Below are 22,175 nucleotides of genomic sequence, written 5' to 3'. Positions count from 1 at the left end.
TTTTGGATAAGGGACAGTCAACCTGTAATGAAACTTTTCTTTTAAAATTCTAAATTGTTGGGATATATTTCTATCTAGAATCTTTACTTGAAAACTCATTTATTCCTGCAGTGCCACATGTTAGTAGGGGAATTACAGATCACGTTTTTAGCTACTCCCTGGATAAAGGAAAATAGAAACGTAGGTCTCAGCTGAGTGCACCAAGCTGTCATGCTCATGTTTGTTGCCAGCTGGTCACCTGTCGGCAGGGCCAGCAGAGTGCCCTGGGACAAAATCCATCCTGCCCTTCCACCTCCAACATCGAATGTCAGAACGTCTACTCCCTGTGCAAGCCACTTCATTACATGGAAACCTCTCTGCTTAAGTGATGTCTAGTTATCTGCTTGCATTTTAATACCTAACAAATTAAAAATGAAATTAACTGTAAAGCACTATCTATTATATGTTGTTTTAAGAGCTCCCATCTCCTTGCAATAGAAAACATTTTAGTCTCCTAAATACATGAAGTTAGGGTGGGCACTGTGGAACAGCAGGTTAAGCCACTGCTCGGGATGCCTGCACCCTGTATCAGAGTGCCTGTTCAGGTCCCAGGGACTCTGCTTCCAATCCAGCTTCCAGCTAATGCATCCAGGGAGGTAGCAGATGGTGGCACAAGTGCATGGGCTCCTGCCACCCATGTGAGACCTGGATGGAGCTCTAGGTTCCTGGCTTTGGTGTGACCCAGCCCTAACTACTGTAGGCATTTGGGCATTTGGGGAATGCACTAACAATAGAAGATCTTTTTCTGTTTTTCTCTTTCAAATAAATATCTTTAAAAAAATACTCAGGGCTGAAAATAACAATGATAAAATAAAAACATAAAAACAAAATGACTCACTTCAAATATCTTTATTATTATTTCTGTTCATTTATTTTATGCCATAGGCATTGTGTCCCTACGATCTCATTTTCTTTATTTTCCCTTTACCTACCTTAGTTCTTCCTTAATGAACATGTTTCTACCATAGAGGAAGATAGAGAGCTGGTCACCAGGATGCTGTAGATGGCCAATGTCCCATCGTTAGGAACACAGTCATTGAACAGACCAGGCTGAGAATACATCATTAACAATCCAGACAGAATAGCATCCTCCTCCATCATCATCTGAGATTAAAAAACTACCTCTAGAGGAATTGTTTACTGCTCTGGCTGCTTAAAGTGTGACAAACAGCAAACCAAAGGGAAACGCAGCCGTTAGTGGGTTGTTAGGACATGTAAGGAGGTGTAAATTGTAATTAGCCATATGCTAGACTTTCACAGCCCAGTGAGAGACAGACTGATGGTGCAGTCTCCATGGCCCGGTTTTTCAGGTCAAAAGCAGAATTGCTGTGGAGTACAGAATAACCCACAAAGGAAAGCTACAAGACGACTCCATTCTCGGGTTCAAACACAGCAGATGAGAGATCCTTCTGCATGTGTTTGTGATGGCAGGCACATTGTTGGGCTATTACATATGCTCAAGTAAGGCTTTTGGCTTGGGAGGAAGGAGGGGAGCCTTCCTTCAGCTTAAGTTTCAGTCCTAAAATCACTGTGCATCTGGGGACACATTTATTGTGTGTACCAATGAATCAGAGTACAAGCATGTTGCAAAGACAAAGTTGTTCTTCATATTTCCAAATAAGAAAAAGTGGTCCAGAGATGGGGCCGATACCTGACAGGGGTTTCAGGTAGGGAAAAAGAAAACCAGCTCAAACTTTTCAGAGCTTGGTTTCATGTCCTGCTCTGTCATCCACGGTATAGTTTTTGGAATGTTTCTTTTTCCTTTCTTTTTTTTCTTGAGATTTATCTATTTGGAAGGTAAAGTTACAGTGAGAGAGAGAGAGAGAGAGAGAGAGAGAGAGAGATCCATCTTCTATCATCTGGTTCATTCCCCAAATGGCTGTATTGACAGGAGCTGGATGGTACAGAGCCAGGAGCCAGGAGCTTCATCCTGGTCTCCCACACAGGTACCGGGGCCCAAGGACTTGGGTCATCTTTTGCTGACTTCTCAGGCATGTTAGCAGGGAGCTGGATTGGGAAGGGAGCAGCCGGGATATGAACCAGTGCTTACATGGGATGCTGGTGTCACAGGCAGCATCTTAACCTGCTACGCCACAACACCGGGCCCCATGGAGCGTTCCTTGATCATTGTAAACTTATTAACTTCCCAGAGCCTTATAATTTGTCATTCTTATAATGCAAAGGCTGGACTTGGTGATTTTTTTTAAAAAGGCATTGAAAACGTTATGTGTGACCATGTATACGCATATACCTTTTCTTGTACCGTTTCTGAGAAAACCCGTATCTTTTCATTAGATTTGCTAAAGGCCATAGGGACTAAAAAAAGGTGAAGAAAGAGTCTTTGCTACTGTGGATTATCTGTAGGAGTGGAAAATGAAATAAAGGCTTGTGCTGGAACAGATTCTCTGCAGGAGGATTTGCTTTGCTCTGTTTGGCTGAGAAGATGACACTCTTCTTATGCAAATGAAGACTGCTAACGAAGATGAGTTTATATTGTTTAAAATGCTGTTTGATCTTTTGGCTCAAATTAACACTACGCCAGTAAATCAGGGATTAATTTGGTTTTGAAAATCATGCAAATTCTTGAATTTGTGCATTAGTCTAACTTTCTACCGAGTGACTTTTACTACAGGGAGATGAGATTTGGCTACATTCTTAAGGCAGATAACCACAGAAGCAAGAGCCTGTAGACTGAAGAGGACTTAATAAATACCATCCTCCTTTATCAACAACTTGATTCACATTGCTGTGTTTTGATTGGGGGTTGACTTCATGATACAGTAATACAGCAAGCGTGCAACTCCAGCAATCTCCAACCTGCTCCTTCTCCTTGCTCTCACCCTACCCGTCCCATCCTATACTGCCACCAAAAATGAAAAGGCTTACAAGCGAAGGGCTTCATCTGGTTAACACTCTACCTCTGCAGGATGGACGAAGATTTTTCAGAATGGTTTGGGATTTGTATCTCTCCTTTCTGAGCCTGAGATCAGGTGTATCAAACTTGATTCTCTGAAATCTACTTTGGCTTCCTATGTTCTGAAAGCAATGTAAATTGCTGGTTTTAATTTATAAAAGCCCAGCTGGGGTTGATGAGATTCTTGATATGTCGCTTATCATCATCCTTGTGCAATACTCAGCCAACTCAAGTGTCTCAGATTGTTCCTTTAAGCATCCCTATTTTAATCCTGGGGAACTTTGAAGCATTGGTCCCTGTACAGAGCAAATTTCCATTCATCCTAGTGAATCCTCAATTTATGGACCCCATGAGTATAGCACATTCATCATTTCAGTTTGTTTTCCCTAGTTACATAACTCTCCTAGGTATGAAACAGCAGCAGCCGCAGCAACAACAATAAAAACAATAACAATTCTGGCATTTTCATTAAAGATGAGCACTCAGGAATGAATTTGTTGAATTAAATGAATGCCCTATTATCTAAGCTCAGAACCTCTTAGAAAACATGTAAAACTGGACTATAAGCAAGCAAAACACTCCACTATCTAAATTCAAACACAATTAATGACTAATTTCCCTTAGAGTTTAAATCTGTCTATCTTAAAATGTCTGCATTTTAGGCCTACCTCTTTTTATACTCGTTTTACTGCTGAGGTTTGAGATTGGAAATGGCCATTTTCTCCACGTTAAATTTGGATCTATTTTAGTATATTTTTTCACACACTTAGTTAGCAATGTGGTTCGAAGGGTAGTTGTTGGCTTGGGAGGCCAGAAGATGGAGACACATCTATCGCACTGTGAATTCCATTTCCTTTCTGCTTCTCCTCCTCCCTTTGTCTTGCTCCTTTTCCCAGACATCCATCCACAAAACGTGGTTTCCTTGGGATCTGTTTCTTCCTACCATATCTGCTGTGCTGATAGCAATTTACTACGACAGAAGTATGTGCAGTTGGGCTATCTTTATTCAGGTGTGTTGCCCGTGACATACTGACAAGGAGGAGTTATGTCAGCATGAAGGTTTAGGCAGAGGGAACATCCTTCAGATTTTTTAAAAAGGCAGTCCCTTCAGGCGCATTTGGGCTAGTAAAGAACACCAATCCTTCAAGGATTTGAAATAACACGTAACATACATGAAGAGTCTATTACCTCACACACCAAATTTCAGTGGCCATCTGGCACGCCAAATTATCATTGGAACAAAAGACATGACACTGTGGTTAAGGTGCGCAGGCTTTCTAAAAAAGGAGGAAAATGGTTGATTATATTTGCTTCAAAGCTCTATGGAATTTACAAACAAGTTAAATCTTTTTTTCTCCCATGGACCAAAGATGGTGTTTTGATAGACATTGTATTCTAAATATTATTTTTTTATTATTAGAAACAAACAACCCAGATGTGCATTACTTTTGAGTTATAAAAGAAAGATACTATAAAAGTATGGCAGAAAAAGACTTAAAAGGAAGTAAAAAGGGAAAAATGGTCAGATGGGGGAAATATGCTCTCCAAATGGAACTCTTTGCTAAGAGCCACAGATGCAATACCTTGAACCTCAGGAGAGCTTTAATTAGCCTAGCTCTTCCTTGAGCGCATGCTCAGAAGCCCTGGCACCGATTGTAAATTAGGGCAAAGAAATCCAGCCGGAGCCTGGATAGGTTAAGGGGGAAGGGCAGGATCTTAAAGGGGCAACAGCCATTTAAAAGAGCAATGTCAAAAACAAAACAAAACAACAAAAAAAGAAGCAATGTCTGTTCCCACCGTTGCTGTCACAGGTCCTTCAACCTGTCACAAAAACATACTCCTCCTCCTGTGTTCCCTCTAATAGCCCCTCTACTTTCCCAGTGTGGCTACCATGACTAAACATGGTGTCATTCTTGATTTTTCCCTCTTTTTTGTCTACATAATGCAGTCACTGTTGATTTTTCCAGGTTTTATCTTAAAAGTTGACTTCACTTTTCTGTTCCTGTTGTTCAGGTTCAAGCTCTCAGCAGGTCTGCCTGGGTCACTCTGATTGTCTCTCAAACAGTGTGATACACATTTCTTACTGTTTCCAAAATCGTATCACTCCAACTGAAAACAAATACTTCAGTAATTCCTCATCACCTGCAGGAAAAAATTTCAGCTTCTTAGCACTGAGTATTTGACCTCTAATAACCTGTCAGACCTCATTTCAGACCCTTGCAGGTTGCACTTTCTGTTGTCACGATGACCAGTAGCATATGGCATATACGTTTCAGCATAGGCGAATAAACACTGAATATACAGAAGAGCTTTTGACCCACTTCGAGTATATGATTTTCAGGGAGGAAGATGAAATAGTCCGACTTCCACTTGACACTTGTAATTTAACTATATGTCATATAAAATAGTAAAACATAATTATTGTTCACACACATCATGACATCAAAGAAGAAATTTCAAAAGTTAAAAACAATAACAATTGCACTGAGATAGAATAAATCTGGCAAAGGCTTTATTCCATTCAACAACAAATGAGGGAACCAGTAAGATGAAAATGCTGGCTCTAAAAGCATTTAAGGAGATAGCTAATTACAGAAAAAGACATTAGAATAGGACTGCTAGATTATCTCCAAAACAAGCTAATGTCCTATAAGGCAATGAGACCACAGATTATATTTCCTATTGAACATAATCATTTAGATCTCTACCATAAAAAAAATCTACAAGTTGGCCTGTAACTTGATAGTATCTGGGCTCTTACTAATGGTAAATAGCAGAGTCAAATAGAAGTTGATTATCTTGGGATAAGCTCGTTAAATAATGCTTACTTACTACACTGAAAAAAATGTACCACCTTCTTTTGCTTTTTTATTATTTCTGAGTTTTGGATTCTTTTTCTTAAAAATGGATTATTTCTTAATCAAAAAACTTCATACTAATCTTCTACAATAATGTTGTTGGTTTCATGATCGTCACTTCTTCACTCACCTAACAAAATTTTCCAGTCTTGTGTAATTTCTCTTCCAGGTTAAAAATGGGATAGACAAATTAAATAACTACAAACATTGTAGAAAGAGTAGTTCTATACATGCTAAAAATGCAGTAGCTACCAAAATAACCCCAGAACAGCAAATTAGAGAGAGAGAGCAGTATAAAAATAGTCTGGGGTCAGTTGTTTAGCCTAGCAGTCATGACTTTGGTTAGCAACAACTGCATTCCCTAGGGGAGTTCTCCTGCTCCAGACTCCAAATTTCTGCTAATACATACCCTAAGAAGCAGCAGTGATTGATCAAGTAATTGGGCTCTTGGCCTTGGCTTTGGTCCAACCCCAGCCTTTGCAGGCATTTGGGGAGTAAACAAATGGTTGAGAGCTTTCTCTGCCTCTCTCTCTCTCTCCTCTTTCTTGCTGTCTCTCAAATACATAAATAAATGAAAAATTTTTTTTAAAGTTTCAATAACTCAACAGATGGCCAGAAAGGAAAAAGAAAGAAGATAGTAACTAGAGAACACAAAATGAGATAGTAGAAATAACTTTAAATCACTCACAATAAATATAAATGATTTAACTCAGGTATTAAAAAAACAGACTATCAACTAAGACGAAAAAAAGATCTTCCACAAATATGACTAAAACAAAACAAAACTGAAAGGACTGAAACAGAAAATTGATATAAGAATAAAAAGATTACAAGAAAATATATTAACAACAGGGCCGGCGCCGCGGCTCACTAGGCTAATCCTCCGCCTTGCGGCGCCGGCACACCGGGTTCTAGTCCCGGTTGGGGCGCCGGATTCTGTCCCGGTTGCCCCTCTTCCAGGCCAGCTCTCTGCTGTGGCCAGGGAGTGCAGTGGAGGATGGCCCAGGTGCTTGGGCCCTGTACCCCATGGGAGACCAGGAAAAGCACCTGGCTCCTGGCTCCTGCCTTCGGATCAGCGCGGTGCGCCGGCCGCAGTGCGCCGGCCGCGGCGGCCATTGGAGGGTAAACCAACGGCAAAGGAAGACCTTTCTCTCTGTCTCTCTCTCTCACTGTCCACTCTGCCTGTCAAAAAAAAAAAATATATATATATATATATATTAACAACAACAAACAGGGATGATGCAATGCTAGCACCAGACAAAATAAAAATGAAGACAAAAAGCATGAAAAGAACTATTTCTTCATGATAAAAGGAATCAATCTGTTAATACTATTATAAGCCTACAGAGATATAAAGAGACAATTTAATAAAAGCTCAAAAACAGTAAAAATTTCAGACGATGTTGACACATTTATTAAAAACTGATAATAGGAGCCAGCATTGTGGCACAGCATCTTAAGCCACCACCTGTGATGCCGACATTCCATATGGGTGCTGGTTAGCGACCCAGCTGCTCCACTTCTAATACAGCTGCCTGCAAATACTCCTGGGAGAGCAGCAGAAGATGGCCTAAGCACTTGGGCCCCTGCACCAATGTGGGAGACTGGGAAGAAGTCCTGGACTCTTGGCTTTGGCCTGGCACAGCCCTGGCCATTGTGGCCATTAGGGGAGTGAACCAGTGGATGGAACATCGATTCTCTCTCTGTAAATCTATCTTTCCAATAAATAAATCTTTTTTAAAAGCTGATATATCCAATTCAATAACAGAAAACTCCAATAAAATTAACCAGTTTGATCTATTACAGAAAATCTTGTAGCCAACAAATGCAGACTATATGTTATTTTCAAATCATAAGGACATATTTAAAAAATGACCACATAGTAGGTTTTAAGCAAGCTTCATTTCCAAGACCTAATATCATCTTTTAAGTCAGTAATCAACAACTTAAGGGCTAGATACAGCAACAACCTTTAATTAGAAACTTTAAAAAAAGCATTAAAAGTAGCTCACTGGTTAAAGAGGAAATTACAATGTCATGAAATATTTAAAACTAAGGACAGATTCTGTCCCGGTTGTCCCTCTTCCAAGCCAGCCCTCTGCTGTGGCCAGGGAGTGCAGTGGAGGATGGCCCAGGTGCTTGGGCCCTGCACCCCATGGGAGACCAGGAAAAGCACCTGGCTCCTGGCTCCTGCCATCGGATCAGCGCGGTGCGCCGGCCGCAGCGTGCCAGCCGCGGCGGCCATTGGAGGGTGAACCAACGGCAAAGGAAGACCTTTCTCTCTGTCTCTCTCTCTCACTGTCCACTCTGCCTGTCAAAAAAAAAAAAAAAAAACTAAGGACAACAGAAGTGCTACATAAGAGATAGAGCAAAATAGTATTTAAAAGAAATGTACAGCTTTCCATATAATTATACTTTAAAAGGGCACGCTGAAAGCCTATCACCTAGGTAGAAGAACTACAGAGTAACAAAAGTTGATTAAAAAAGGAAAGAATTCAAATAATCCACAAACTAGTAAACAAAGAGATAATGGAAGAAATTATAAAACAGAAACTGGTTCTTTAAAAAAAATAAGGCAGACAACCTCTAGCAGAACAATAAAAATGGTAAAAATGGTAAGAGCAGAACAATAAAAATGAGTAATACTTAAAGAACAAAAAGTAGCACATAAATACAGTTGGAATATGATTCTTAAAAACTTCAGGAAAGGGGCAGGCATTTGGTGCAGAACTGGGTAAGTCCACCTTCTATATCACACTGCACGGGTTCGAGTCCTGGTTTTGCTTCTGATTCCAGCTTCCTGCGAATGCACACCCTGGGAGGCGGCAGATGATGACTCAAGCATCTCACAGAGTTCCCACCACCTGCTGCCAGGAAGAGCCAGAGGGAGTTCCGGCTCCTGGCTTCAGCCTGGCCTAGTCCTGGCTGTTGCAGGCATTTGGGTAATGACCCAGCGGATGCAAGATCTCAGTCTTTATCTCTCTGCCCTTTAAATAAAGAAACTAAATACAAATTTAAAAATTAATTTTAGAAACCCTAGAACAATGTAAACAAGTTTATTCCAGAAACAATAGAAAAACCAAACAAAATAGAAACATTTCTAAGGAAAAAAAAAAACTAGAAAAAAATAAGTAAAAGTGATTCGAGAAGAAACACAAAGCCATACAAATCCCTCTCTCTCCCTACAGTAAGCTAAATCCCGAGGCTTAAAAGGAGAGTTTCAACTCATGTTATGAAGCTACTATAATCTTACTGCCAGATTCAAACAAGAGCAGTAGGAAGAAAATTATAGGCCCCTTTCACCAATCACAGATGCAGACTTCTAGACAAAACATTAGCAAGTCAAAATCAGCAGTAAATAACAAAATCACCATCAAGCAGAACTTATTCCAATGAAGTTCAACACCCAGAACCCTACAGCCATAACATACCAGGTGATCAGATTCAAGGAGGAAAAATAACAGGATCAGGTTAAGAAATAAAAACAAAATATCTGTTAAACTTCAACATCTGATCATGTCCAGAAGTCCCGGGAAACAGCTCAAGAAAGGCATTTCGTTCAGGAAAACCCATAGAGAAAGTGTTCATTGAAAGAGCAAAAATAAAACTCTCTCGTGACAGTTTATGGTATCCAACTACCGTGGGCGTTCCTCTAACTGCTACCCTAAGAAAGAAGGTGGCCAGTAAAGGGTAGGCTACCAGTACTCTACAGCAGACACCATAACCCATGGAGAATTCTAGAAGCACAGCTAGGTCGCTGGCAAGACAAGGACACCAGCCGGCAGCCATTTCTCGTCAGTATTAACCAGGACGGGGTCTCGGGCTGGACTATGCGGCTGTTAAAAATGCACCAAGAATCAAGCTTTGGGGTCTGCGGGCACATCGGCCCCTGCTCAACCTGTGTCTTCACCTCTGAAGCCTGGCCCACCGCACCTGCCCTCCTTCAAGGCTACCTCACGGCTTTGCCGTCACGGGCCGGGCCCCTGTGCGCTGAGCCACCGGGCAGGCCTGCGGGGAAACGCGGCACAGCACGGTGCCTGCCTCGAAGGTTCTGGAACTCCCCGCGCCCGCGCGGTCCCCGGGTTTGCGCAAAAGGCCAAACAACGCGGATCCGCCCTGCGGATCCCACGCGGGGCGTCTCCACCCGAGACGCCTCGCGCGCGCCCCACTTCCTCAGGCCTCGGGCTCCGCGCGGCACGCACCGCCCGCCCCGAGACTTTTGAACAGGAAGCCCCGAGGCCGCCTCGTCAGCGCCCCCTCACCCTTCGCCGCCGGGCGGCTCGCCCGCTCGCCCGCTGCCCGCCCCGGCCCCGCCGCGGTCCGCCCCTCGGCCCCGCCGCCCGCGCAGGCGCCCCGCCCCGGCCCGCCCCGGCCCCGCCGCCCGCGCTCGCATCTCCGCCGCCGCGGCGGGGCCGCCGCTGCCGGCGCCTGAGGACTCGCGTGCGCGCGGGGCCCGCCATGGAGGTGGAGGAGGCGTTCCAGGCTGTGGGGGAGATGGGTATTTACCAGATGTACTTGTGCTTCCTGCTGGCCGTGCTGCTGCAGGTGAGTCCGTCCGTGCCGCCCCTGCCGCCCCACTTCCTTGCTCGAGGTCGCCGGCTCCGCCACGCGTCTTCTCCCGGCCGGACCGCGGGGCCCGAGGCCGAGGCTCTGCGAGCAGCCCGGGCGTGGCGGGCGCCGCGCGATGGCCTGCGTGGGCCCCGCGGCGCCGAGGTCTACGGGCCTCTTCGGTGCGTCCGGGTTCCCCTACGCCGCCACCATGAGGGGTGGAGTAAGTGTACAGGGGGAAGTACTTCAGGCCATGGGCTGGTTAGGAGGGGACGCAGAATTGTATTATTTGCATTAGGTGTTTCCTAAAAGACGCTGCTAATATGACAGGGCTTGTCCCCTACCTGTGGCACTGTCACTGTGCAAGCTGGGACACAGCCCCGGTAACCCACAGACAAAAGGTTCATCTAGGGCGGCCTCCTCCAGCTTTGGGTGTCCACTTGGCAGCTTTTCCTAAGGTTGGACGGGGCTCCCTGTTCCAGGAGCTTTCGGTGCCCCATCTGGTTAAGTGGTTCAGCCCCGAGGCCGGCCCGCTGAGGCGTTTATAAGCTGGAGAATGCCGTCTACAGTGTGTGGGTACAACACTGGGTACCCTTCCTCATTGTTGAGAATTCTCAGACCCTACTTGCACACCCCAACCTAAAAACGTAGGTTCCATATGCCAAAGGTGGCCACAGATTAGCTTTGCCAGGCCGTTTGCTCCTCCTTGGCCAACTTAAATGGCCTGTTGACATCCGTTGCTTCTCTCAATATTCTAAAGGCATTTCATTTACAAACCCTATGTTAATGTCAATGGTGAGCCTACTCATTCCTTCAGTCAGTGCATACAGTGAGGACCTAATATGTGCTGAGCACAAGAAGGCCATGGCGGGAAAGCCCCTGCCCTCTGGAAGCTTGCATTCTAGCGGGTGGGGCAGGCAGGCAGTTAACCAGGTAGTTACAGTCCAATGGGTGCTAACGGTTATTCTGCAGGAAGTAAGGAATGGGCCTGGGTAAACTCCCAGGCAGCTGGTTGCTAAAACATTGTATAAGGCAATGGCTCAACAGGAAGATGGGGCAGGGTTGTGTGGGGAGGAGGAGTTGACTTAGTGATTCTCTTTGTACGTAAAATGTTGAAGAGAGCCATTGATTTCATCACCAGCTAGAAAAAGATCATTCAAATGATAGATTGATCTTGGAATCAGGTGCAGTTCTCAGCTCAGAAACATGCTGCATGAGGCTGCAATCCATGCATAGTTTTTTCATGAGATGCCACTTCTGTGAAATTTTTGAAATACTCTTAGTGTCCTGAAGTTTAAGCTTGCTGCTTTAGCTTTAAATGCACTTTTCCAAGGGAGAAAAAAAATGTTCTTGCTAAATGACAAAAGAGTGCTTAATGCACAGAAAGTAAAATTGCGACCATGAAGCCTACTCTTTCTTGTTCTGTTCTAATCAAGAGTTAAAGAACACACTTCCTCCCTGAGCAGCTCCAGTTTCCCCCCTCCCTCTCTGCACCCTCTGTGTCCTGTGTCATCGTGACCCCTGTCCCCCCACTTGGAATAAGTTTGTTTCCAATGGCATGTTCTGGACTCAGGACCTTCAAGTTTACCTCACCTGCTCCTGTTTATGGTTGACCTCACTGGTTAGCATTTGCTAATGAGTTCTAAGCCCACAGCTGTAATTGTTCAATAAACCTTAATGGACATATGGTCAGTATGTGGCATACAAAGACCAGGTTGTAGTGTGAGAATGAGTGACTCACTGTTTATCTTGTAGATGGGGCCTGGGAGGTGCCCGTAGCTGTGTGTTTGCCAGTGGAGGAGCCGTTCCAGTCCAAGCAGAAGAGAATCCCTGTCAGCTGCCACATGTTTGTCACCCAGCCCACTGGGCTGCATGGTCTCCATAGGGCCCCAAGCTGTCCTGGATGTGAGAGTGGAGTTCCTGAGACACCTCTCTGCCAAGTCTGTGGTTGGAGGTGTTTTGGGCTTTGGGGGGCCTGCCTGTGGTGTAGGAGGACTAGGAGTTGCCATTACATGCTTGCGTCTCAGACGATTCTTGGGGATGAGGCGTGGCTTCCCACAACAGCAGGAAAAGCAAGAAGCCCTTTTCACTGACTTGGCTTCCATGGAAGGAGGTTGCTGTTTTCTTGCCATTGTTCTGGAAAAGTGTGAACCAAGTGCACATCAGCACTGCCAGAGAGGGGGCCTCCCCTCTGCAGGGGTCATTGCTGCATCTGTGGTTTGGTGACGACTCAGCCCCGCTGAGCAGCACAAAGCTATAGAGGCACAGATATGGAAACCGCACAGATGCTTTTATGTGATCCTCTTCTGGGACTGTTTTATATATATATATATATATTTAAGATTTATGTATTTATTTGAAAGTCAGAGTCACACAGTGAGAGAAGGAGAGACAGAGGGATCTTCCATCCGCTGGTTCACTCCCCAGTCAGCTGCAATGACCAGAGCTGCATCGATCCAAAGCCAGGAGCCAGGAGGTTCTTCCAGGTCTCCCAGCTGGGTGCAGGGACTCAAGGACCTGGGCCATCCTCTACTGCTTTTCCAGGCCATAGCAGAGAGCTGGATCCAAAGTGGAGCAGCTGGTACTTGAACCGGCGCCCGTATGGGATGCCAGCACTGCAAGTGGTGGCTTTACCCGCTATGCCCTGTCATTATATTTTAAATGCCTTTTAACTCCCCTTATGTCAGACACATCCAAGTTCAAACTAAAAGGACAAAACCACACAGCGAAGCCAACTGTGGAAGTCCTTAGGTTAACTGTTTCTTGAATGATTGATGCCATCATGTAGATGATCAAAAGTATCCTTGCTATCCAATTTCCATCGACCGAGAGACTTCCTTTCACACTCCTTGCCAACACAATTGGCAACTTTCATAGCGGTCTGCTTCCGGATATATAAAGAATAGAGGCAGATTTCTCTTTAGCATTGTAAGAAGAAAATGCCTTGATAATAGTGGCCAGTGGCTTTCAACTACATCAACAAAAAGTTAAAGAAAAAATATGTAAAAATGTTATAAATAAGCAATAAGATTGATAATTTGACAGCTACAGAAATTCTTACCTTCAAAATGGACTTGCCCTTTCCTAGGGTCAGAGCTGTTTGTGGTATTTAAATGTGAATAACTATCTAGGTTGTTACTGTTTCTTTTCTGATGGTGATTCAGAGTTGAAGCCATCCTCAGCACTGTTGCAAGTGTGTGTGTGCACACTTGTTTGCCTGGCTGTCGGTGGAGGAAGGTGGGAATACAGTCCTTTGGTTTTCATTCTTGAAATGAAAATGGGCCTTTCTTTGTTCTAAGCCAGAGACCCCAGCTCTCTTATTTTCCTCAGATCATGAATCATATATTGCAGTTTAATTTGCACAGAAAGTAAGACATGGAGTGATAGGGACATGTAACCTGTAAGAGGCCTTGGTTTCACCAGTGGAATTGTGATGCTGCGTCATGAATCTCGTCTGGTTTAGGAATGCATTATTTTCGGGAAAACTTTCCAAAAACTTCAACCTTATTTTTCAGATCCTGGGACTATCAGTGTGCTGGTATTATCCATGCAGTATCTTTTCGCAGCATTTTAGAAAGTGCACTGATTGGGCGGGTATTTTGCAGAGGAAGAAGCTGTATTTTCAATAAGTGAAAAGATGTTTAACTTCAGGAGTCACCTGGGATGGGCATATTAAAATGACTAGGAAATACCATTTCACACTTAACGTGTTAGCAGTCTAATAGTACAGGTGGGATGAAAATGAAGAGAGGCTTCTGGTAAAATAACAACTTAGTGTTGGATACCTAGGTCATTCACCCTGCCTGAACATGTGCTCACGGGGGCATTTATTGTAGCACTGTATATGATAACAAGAATTAGAAGCCACCTAAATGATTTTCACGAGGGAACTATGTAAAATGTGGTATAAATTTCGCAAATACAACAGCTAAAATGAATGAACTTGATTAATATACAGCTATATGGATGAAAATTTAAGCAGGGTGATATATACAGTATCATATGTCTGATTGAAATTTCAAAAGTGCCCAAAATAACACATTTGGTTTAAGAATAGATGTAAGCAACGCAGAAGTATAAGCACTTGCCGTGGAGGGGTCTACACCTGGCTCATGAACTTGGTTGCCCCTTTGGATGGGGTAGGCCTGAGGAGTGGACAAAGGAGATTGCACCTGCATCTGTGAAGCAAATATAGAAGATGCCACCATTTGTTAATTTTCGTAGATGGGATCTTGAATCTCGTTTATTTGGCTTTCCCTTGTTAATTTTTTTAACTAAAAATGTGCAAAGAATAGACGGATGGGGACCAGCCTGTGGCTCAGAGGCTTAAGCCTCTAGGCTGATGCTGGTATCCCATATGGGCATCCGTTTGAGTCCCAGCTGCTCCACTTCTGATCCAGTTCCCTGCTAATGTGCCTGGGAAAGCAGTGGAAGGTGGCCTAAGTCCTTGGTCCCCTACACCCACGTGGCAGACCTGGATGGAGTCCCTAGCGCCTGGCTTTGGCCTGTCCCAACCGCAGCTGTTATGGCCATTTGGAGAATGACCCAGCAGATGGAAGATATTTCTGTCTCTCTCTGTATGTCACTCTGCCTTTCAAGTACATTATAATTTTTTTTTAAGGATAGGCACATCTAAGGGAGAATGGTAGTTTGCTCTGCAAGAATACTAGTTCTTCATTTTTTTACTCAGTGTTGCTCTAATCAAGTGGTCTGTGGTTGTGGTCATTCAGCACAGATGAATGAAGCAGAGTTGTATCAGCTGTGGGAAGCTGGCACAATTGCCATTCCCACCTGCTTGTATTTGTCACCCTCTCTCTCTCCATGGGACATTCATACCCTAAGCAAGTGATGAAATTCACACCAAACACGAGTGAGTCACAAGACCAGCGCTCGTGCCTGGGCTGCTCTCACCACCACCAGGGCTCCAGCCTGGGTGAGAATGGAGGGCATTAGCAAGATCTTCTCTGGTAGGACTCTAAAACACGCACCAGTCTTCCAGGGAGGGATCTCTGCTCTTTTGAGCAGGGTTTTTTTGTTTGTGTGTGTGTGTATTTTTTTTTTAAGATTTATTTATTTGTTCAAAAGGCAGAGTTACAGAGAAGGGAGAGAGGGGAGAGAGAGAGATCTTCCATCTGGTTCACTCCCCAAATGGCCACCACACAGACACACTTGATTAGAGGAACATCTGGCTGGGCCAGGATGAAGTCAGGAGCCTGGAACTCCATCCAGGTCTCCCACACGGGTGGCAAGGGACCAAGTAGCTTCTTCTGCTGCTTTCTCAGGCTCATTAGCAGGGAGCTGAATCGCAAGTGGAGCGGCCCGGACTCTAACCAATGCCCAGAGTGGTGACTTAACCTGCTATGGGCAAGTTTTTATGCTGCTTCTACCCTCAAATTTTAGTTCTGTGAACCCTCAGCTGGTAGCCTGGAGTTTGGGTCTCCTGAGAATTTGTGATGATCTAGGGAACATTTGCCTGGTGTTCACCAGTTTAGGTGGCTGCGGCCTCACAGGTCAAAGACCACAGCCACGCTTGACCCCAGTACACCCTCAGGAAAGCCTCTGTGGACCTTGGGCAGACACTGCCCCCTGGTGTAAAGCAGATGATGTTGCAAATCTGTCAGACATCCAGATTTCCATCCAGAGAGGTGGTGAAGATGCAGGAAGATTCTAGAAGGTTTAGAGAACTCCTTTGGCCCTGGGACATCTCAAGAATTAGAGGTGTCCATTGGGAAATGGCCTGATGCTCCTGCAGCACCCGGACTCCCAGCAGCATGCTCAGCGAGGCCCCGCACAACTGTCTGCAGTGTGCCTGGACAGAGAAGGTATTGCCTTCCAAGTCAGCACACAAAATGTTGTTACAAATAGGAGACAAGCCATGTACCTGTGGCAGAAAGAACACTAGCTTGGAATGCTTTGCTGCAAGATGGCACATGACCCCACAGTCTTTACTGCTTTGTTGGCAGCGGCTGGATCATGAAAGTTTAACTCGTTTTACAAGTTTTGGATTTCTTAAAGTTGCCCAGGACCTGTAATTGCATTGTGTCAGTCAGTGTTGACGGAGAGGTTTCCAGAGCACTAGCTTGGCTCATCACCACCATTACAGGCAGTCTGAGAAGGAAGAGACCTTGGGGTGGATGTGTGGCACAGGGGGTGAAGTCTCTTCCTGTGGTGCTGGCATTCCCTATTAGAGTGCTGGTTTGAGTCCCAGTCCAGCTCTCTGCTAAAGCAACTGGAAAGGCAGCGGAAGATGTCCTGAGAACTTGGGCCCCTGCCACTCACGTGCAAGACTCAGATGGAGTTCCTGGCTCCTGACTTCACTTCGGGCTGGCCCAGCCTTGGCTATTATGGTCATTTGGGGAGTGAACTGCAAACGGAAGATTCCTTCTCTCCTTCTCTCTCCATCTTTCTCCCTCTCTCTCCCTGTCCCTCTTCTTCCCTGCCTCTCTTGTTCTGCCTTACAGATAAATAAGTAAATTTTTAGGGAAAAAAAAAAAAAAAACAAGAAAGAGGCCTTTGGGACAGTGTTTAGCACAGGATTAAGTTACCATTTGAAACACCCATATCCCGTATCAGGGCACCTGGTTAAGTCCCAGACAGTTCTACTTCCGACCTAACTTCATGCTAATGCATATCCTGGGAGGCAGCAGATGATGGTTTAAGCAATTGAGTCTCTACCACCCACATGGGCTCCTGGTTTTGGCCTGGCCCAGCCCTGGCTGTTTCAGGCTTTAGAGGAGTGAACTACCATATGGGAGATCTCTGTCTGTCTCTCCTTCTTTTTCTGCCTTTCAAAGAAAATGAAAATAAACACATTTTAAGATAAAAGAAGAAAGAGGCCCTCAAATCCAGAGATGCACACAGCTTGGGAATCTCCTCTCTGACTTGACCTAACATTCAAAGAAACTGATGTCTCCATTCGTGGGATTCCTACCAGAATAACACTCCACAAATAGTATGCACTGATTGTAGAGAAAAGAGAGACCAGAGAAGAGAAAACACCACCACTAGAGCCTCTGCCCTCCAGCAGGAAGCCATGTTCACATCTGGGTGTACTCAGCCTTCTAGACTTTTTACAGAAACCAGTACACTCAGGGCCGGTGCTGTGGCATAGTGGGTTAAGTCACCGTCTGCAGTGCTGGCATACCATATGGGCACTGGTTCAAGTCCCAGCTGCTCCACTTCTGATCCAGCTACCTGCTAATGCACCTGGGAAAGCAGCGGAGGATGGCCCAAGTGCTTGGGTCCCTGTGGGAGACCTGGAAAAGCTCCTAACTCTTGGCTTGTAAAGTAGCAGGGCTTTTCCCTCTTTAGTTCTTCTTCTTCTTTGTTTTTTAAAAATTATTTTATTTATTTGAAAGACAGAGCTACAGAGAACGATATCTTGCATCTGCTGGTTCACTTCCCAAATGGCCATAACAGCCGGGGCTGGGCCAGGCTGAAGCTTAGCTAGGCACATTAGTGGGAAGCTGGACTGGAAGTGGAGTACCGGAACTCGAACCAGCACCCATACGGGAGGCTGATGCTGCAGGCAGTGGCTTATCCCACTATGCCACAATGGCGCCCCTACCCCTTACCCCCTTTTAGTTCTTCTTAATCCTATTTATGCAGAAAGTCTCATGTGGGGCTAGCACTTCTCAGAATATTTGCATAAATTTCTGTTCTACTATTTTTTTATACGAAAGTTGGAGTTACAGAGAGAGTACCACCCCTTGGTTCACTCCCTAGATTTTTGCAACAGCCAGGCTTAGCCAGGCCAAAACCAGGAGCCAGGAGCTTCATCTGGGTCTCCCACGTGGGTGGCAGGGGCCTAAGAACATGAGCCATCTTCACTGTTTTCCCAGGCCATGAGCAGGGAGCTTGATTGGGATTGGAAAAGCCGGGACATGAACTGGCACCCATATGGGATGCTGGCATCACAGGTGGCAGCTTTACCCACTACACCACAACACTGGCTCCAATGTTTCTGTCTTTAACAAAGAGAGTAAACTAGAACCAGAGCTAAAGGAGGCTTAGGCTTTGGGAGGAAACATTATATAGTTATATTTACTAGCACTATTTTTTTTTAAGATTTATTTATTTATTTGAAAGACAGAGTTACACAGAGAGAGGAGAGACACAGAGAGAGATCTTCCATCCAGTGGTTCACTCCCCAGATGGTCGCAGCGGCCGGAGCAGCACCGATCCAAAGCCAGGAACCAGGAGCTTCTTCAGGGTCTCCCACGCAGGTGCAGGGGTCCAACGACTTGGGCCATCTTCTACTGTTTTCCCAGGCCATAGCAGAGAGCTGGATTGGAAGAGGAGCATCCAGGACTAGAACCGACACCCAGATGAGATGCCGGCACCACAGGCTGAGGATTAACCTACTGTATCACAGTGCTGGCCCCGAGATCAGTTTATTTTTGTACAAAAAATGCTGAAATATAGCTTTGGCAAATGACCCCTCAGCCTTTGCTGCACACTTGGCAGGGCTGGTCTGGAAAGTTGAATCCATTTTGCAAATTGAGGATTTCTTAAAGTTGCCCCACACCAGTAACTGGCATTGGGTCAGTCAGTGTCGAACAGGAGGTTTTCAGAGTACTAGTTTTCAAGTACTAGCTTGTTAGAAGCAGTCTTTTTTTTTTTTTTTTTAAGATTTATTTATTTACTTGAAAGTCAGAGTTACACAGAGGGAGAAGGAGAGGCAGAGAGAGAGGGGTCTTCCACCTGCTGGTTCACTCCCCAGATGGCTGCAATGGCTGGTGCTCTGCCAATCCTAAGCCAGGAGCCAGGAGCTTCTTCCAGGTCTCCCATGTGGGTGGAGGAGCCCAAGGACTTGGGCCATCTTCTACTGCTTTCCCAGGCCATAGCAGAGAGCTGGATTGGAAGAGGAGCAGCCAGGACTCGAACTGGCGCCCATATGGGATGCCGGCACTGCAGGTGGCAGCTTTACCTGCTACGCCACAGCACTGGCCTCCAGAGGCAGTCTTAGAAGAAATTGGCTCTTGGGGCAGGTGTTTGATGCAGCAGTTAAGTTGCTGTTTGGACGCCTGCATCCCACATGGGTTCAAGTCCTGGCTAATCTGCTTCTAATACATCTTCCTGCTGATGCAACCTGGGAGGCAGCAGATGATGTCTCTAGTACTTGGGTCCCTGCCACCCACATGGGAGACTTGGATTGATTTGAAAAAGTTCATGACAACTGTACATTATTTAAAAACAACTCTGCATGGATCTTGGAAAATTTTTTGCAGCAAAATAAGCATGTTTTAATTTCATACTTTCACATTCTTTCTGGAGTATTGTCATATGTGATTGATGAATAACTTTATGGAGGCTTAATGAATTATACCATGGCAGGGGCTGGTTTAGCAGTCCCTGTCAAGCTGTTGTCTTTGTGGATGATGGAGGTCGAGTCTGTAAGGCAGGCAGTCGGGAAGGGAAAGTAAGATCTGGAGCCCATTAGAATCAGCAGAAGTCAATGTCATTCTCACTGCCCTGGCCTTGAAGAAGAGGATGCCTTTCATCACAGAATCAAACGTAGCTGGCCATGGAGTCAGAGCAGCTGAGGGAGCACCCAGAGAACGGTTGAGCAGTGGCAGGTCCAGCTGCCGGGCCGTATCAACAATACCTGCTCCTGTGTTTCACTGCCCACTCCGCAGTCCTGCCCCACCTTAGGTGAAAACACACCGGCCAACACTTGCCATTGTAACACTGTGCTTATTTATAATTCTGTCAGGCAAGTAATAATCTATTGCTGTAAAATTTTGCTGTTATGCTGATTTACTTAAGTAAAAATTTTTAAATTGATTTTTAAAAAGAATACTAAGTAAATACTTGCAGACAGGAAACAGGTAAATAAGACACTTGCAAGGGCCACTCAGATGGCTGAAGTTTGGGAAAAGCTGAGCTAGCCCCATGATAACTTCATTGCTCCCTAAATGTATATTCTCTGCTTTTCTGATTCGGGGCCATTGCTTCTGTGGAAGTATTCCTTCCCCTGAGTCCTGTTTTTATTAACTCCCTAGCTGTATTGTACTTTCTTGCTCAAGTATCACATTCACAACCATTTCTTGATTCCCTAGGCGGAATTCACATCTGCTTCCTTTATATGTTCATGAGCTTCGTTTCCACTATGGCTAACACAGCATTTGTCACAGTCTGCCTTGTAGTTCTAGCTTTGGACCTATCTTTGTTCTCACTTGAGTGTGTGTGCCTTGAAGGAAAGGACAGCATCTCATTCATCTTGGCTGCACCTGAGGCACATAATATGGTGTACTGCGAAGTGGTGGTGTTTGCTAACAATAAAAAAAGTCAAGCTGAGGCCAGCATTGTGGCACAGAGTTAAGCCGCTACCTGAGATTCGGGCATCCTGTGTGAACACTGGTTCACGCCTTGGCTTTTCTACTTCTGATCCAGCTCCCTGTTAATGCTCCTAGGAAAGCAGCAGAAGACAACCCAAGTGCTTGGGCTGCTGCCTCCAACCTAGGAGATCCAGATGGAGTTCCAGGCTCCTGGCTTTGGCCTGGCCCAGCCCTGGCCATTGCAGCCATTCGGGGAGTGAACCAGCAGGTGGAAGATCTCTCTCTGTCTCCCTCTCTCCTTCTTTCTCTCTAAGCTCTGCTTTTCAAATATATAAATCTTAAAAACAAGTCAAAAGAATTAAACTGAAATAACAGAAGGAGGGGTAGTCAAATGGTGGTATTCCCGTTTTACTTGTGAGAGAGAAAGATAAAGTAATTTGTCCAGAGTCTTCATTAGTGGTAAGAACCAAAATTCGGGGCCAGCACGGTGGCGTAGTGGGTAAAGCAGCCACGTGCAGTGCCAGCATCTCATATGGGCGCTGGCTTTGAGTCTTGGCTGCTCCACTTCCAATCCAGCTCTCTGCTATGGCCTGGAAAAGCAATAGAAGATGGCTGGAGTCCTTGGGCCCCTGCACCCACATGGGAGACCCAAGAAAAGCTCCTGGCTTCGGATCAGCACAGCTCTGGCTGTTTCAGCCAATTGGGGATGTGAAGCAGTGGATGGAAGACTTCTCTCTCTCTGCCTCTTCTCTCTTTGTGTAACTCTGCCTTTCGAATAAATAAATCAACCTTTAAAAAAGAAAACCAAAGTTAGAATTGCTGGTTTTTAATTTATCACTTCTTTTTGCTCTGCCATTCTGGCAGGAGTACACATATGGTAGACTGTTGTGTATGGAGTGGTGCATTGGGTTAAAGAGATGTAGATCTCCTTTGGGAGGTGACAAATCATTAGAAAATTAGTATGAAACTGAATCTGCACAATTAAATAATGCTGCAAAGCAGTGTTTTCTCAGTAAGTGATGTAGCTAACTAATGCTTTGCAAAGTAAGAAAGGAGGCAGTAAGGTCTAGAGTGGTTCATTTAAGCTTTCAGAAAGCCGGCTGGCTTGGGCTGCACATTCAAGGTTGCACTCGAGAGAAATGGGAAGTTGTTTCAGGTGGAAATAATACGGTTGGAAAACGTGTAGAGGAGGGACCAGCCTGCGCCTTTGTTCCACAGACCAGCGGCACTGTGGGAGCTTCTTAGAAAAGCAGAAACTCAGACTCACCAAGACGTAGGGGTTGGACCCTGCTCACCACAGTTTGGGAGACCCTGGTCGCTCCTGTTTATATAGCACTCTGCAACTTGCTGGCCACTGGAGGAGCGTTCCCTTTGACCATTGCATGGGGACTTCCATAGGAACGGGTTAGAGAAAGAGTTAGCATTAGCGTCCAGCCTTCCCAGAACACATGAAGGTTAGAGAGCTTTGGATTGGTCAAGGCATACTGGTTACAGATTGCATGTGCTTCTCACACCACGTAGTGAGTAAGTAAGTCG

The 22,175-nt window shown here is 45.2% G+C and overlaps 1 protein-coding gene and 1 long non-coding RNA gene across 6 annotated transcripts in view; one reads left to right on the top strand and one right to left on the bottom strand.

The window, feature by feature from the left end:
* LOC103350088 (uncharacterized) overlaps window positions 1–10,502 on the bottom strand; it is a 78,722-nt gene extending 68,220 nt beyond the window's left edge. Inside the window, exon 1 of the long non-coding RNA XR_007923497.3 lies at window positions 10,318–10,502. This is a non-coding gene — a long non-coding RNA (uncharacterized LOC103350088). The remainder of the gene's footprint in view (window positions 1–10,317) is intronic.
* The window catches only part of SLC22A15 (solute carrier family 22 member 15), an 81,558-nt gene continuing 69,098 nt past the window's right edge, over window positions 9,716–22,175 (top strand). Inside the window, exon 1 of one of the 5 annotated variants that reach the window (XR_016237105.1) lies at window positions 9,716–10,356. Coding sequence is in view for 2 of the 5 variants with exons in the window: in XM_089336991.1 (XP_089193117.1) it covers window positions 10,270–10,356 (87 nt within the window). In the remaining 3 variants the exon portion in view is untranslated. The remainder of the gene's footprint in view (window positions 10,357–22,175) is intronic. The other 4 variants (XR_518141.5, XM_089336991.1, XM_002715736.6 and 1 more) reach the window with 4 other exon arrangements.

Source organism: Oryctolagus cuniculus, chromosome 7 (assembly GCF_051225735.1).
Source record: "Oryctolagus cuniculus isolate XC-2025 breed Fujian yellow rabbit chromosome 7, ASM5122573v1, whole genome shotgun sequence".
In the NCBI taxonomy this organism is placed as follows: Eukaryota; Metazoa; Chordata; class Mammalia; order Lagomorpha; family Leporidae; genus Oryctolagus; species Oryctolagus cuniculus.
This window is presented reverse-complemented; position numbering and strand designations above follow the sequence as displayed.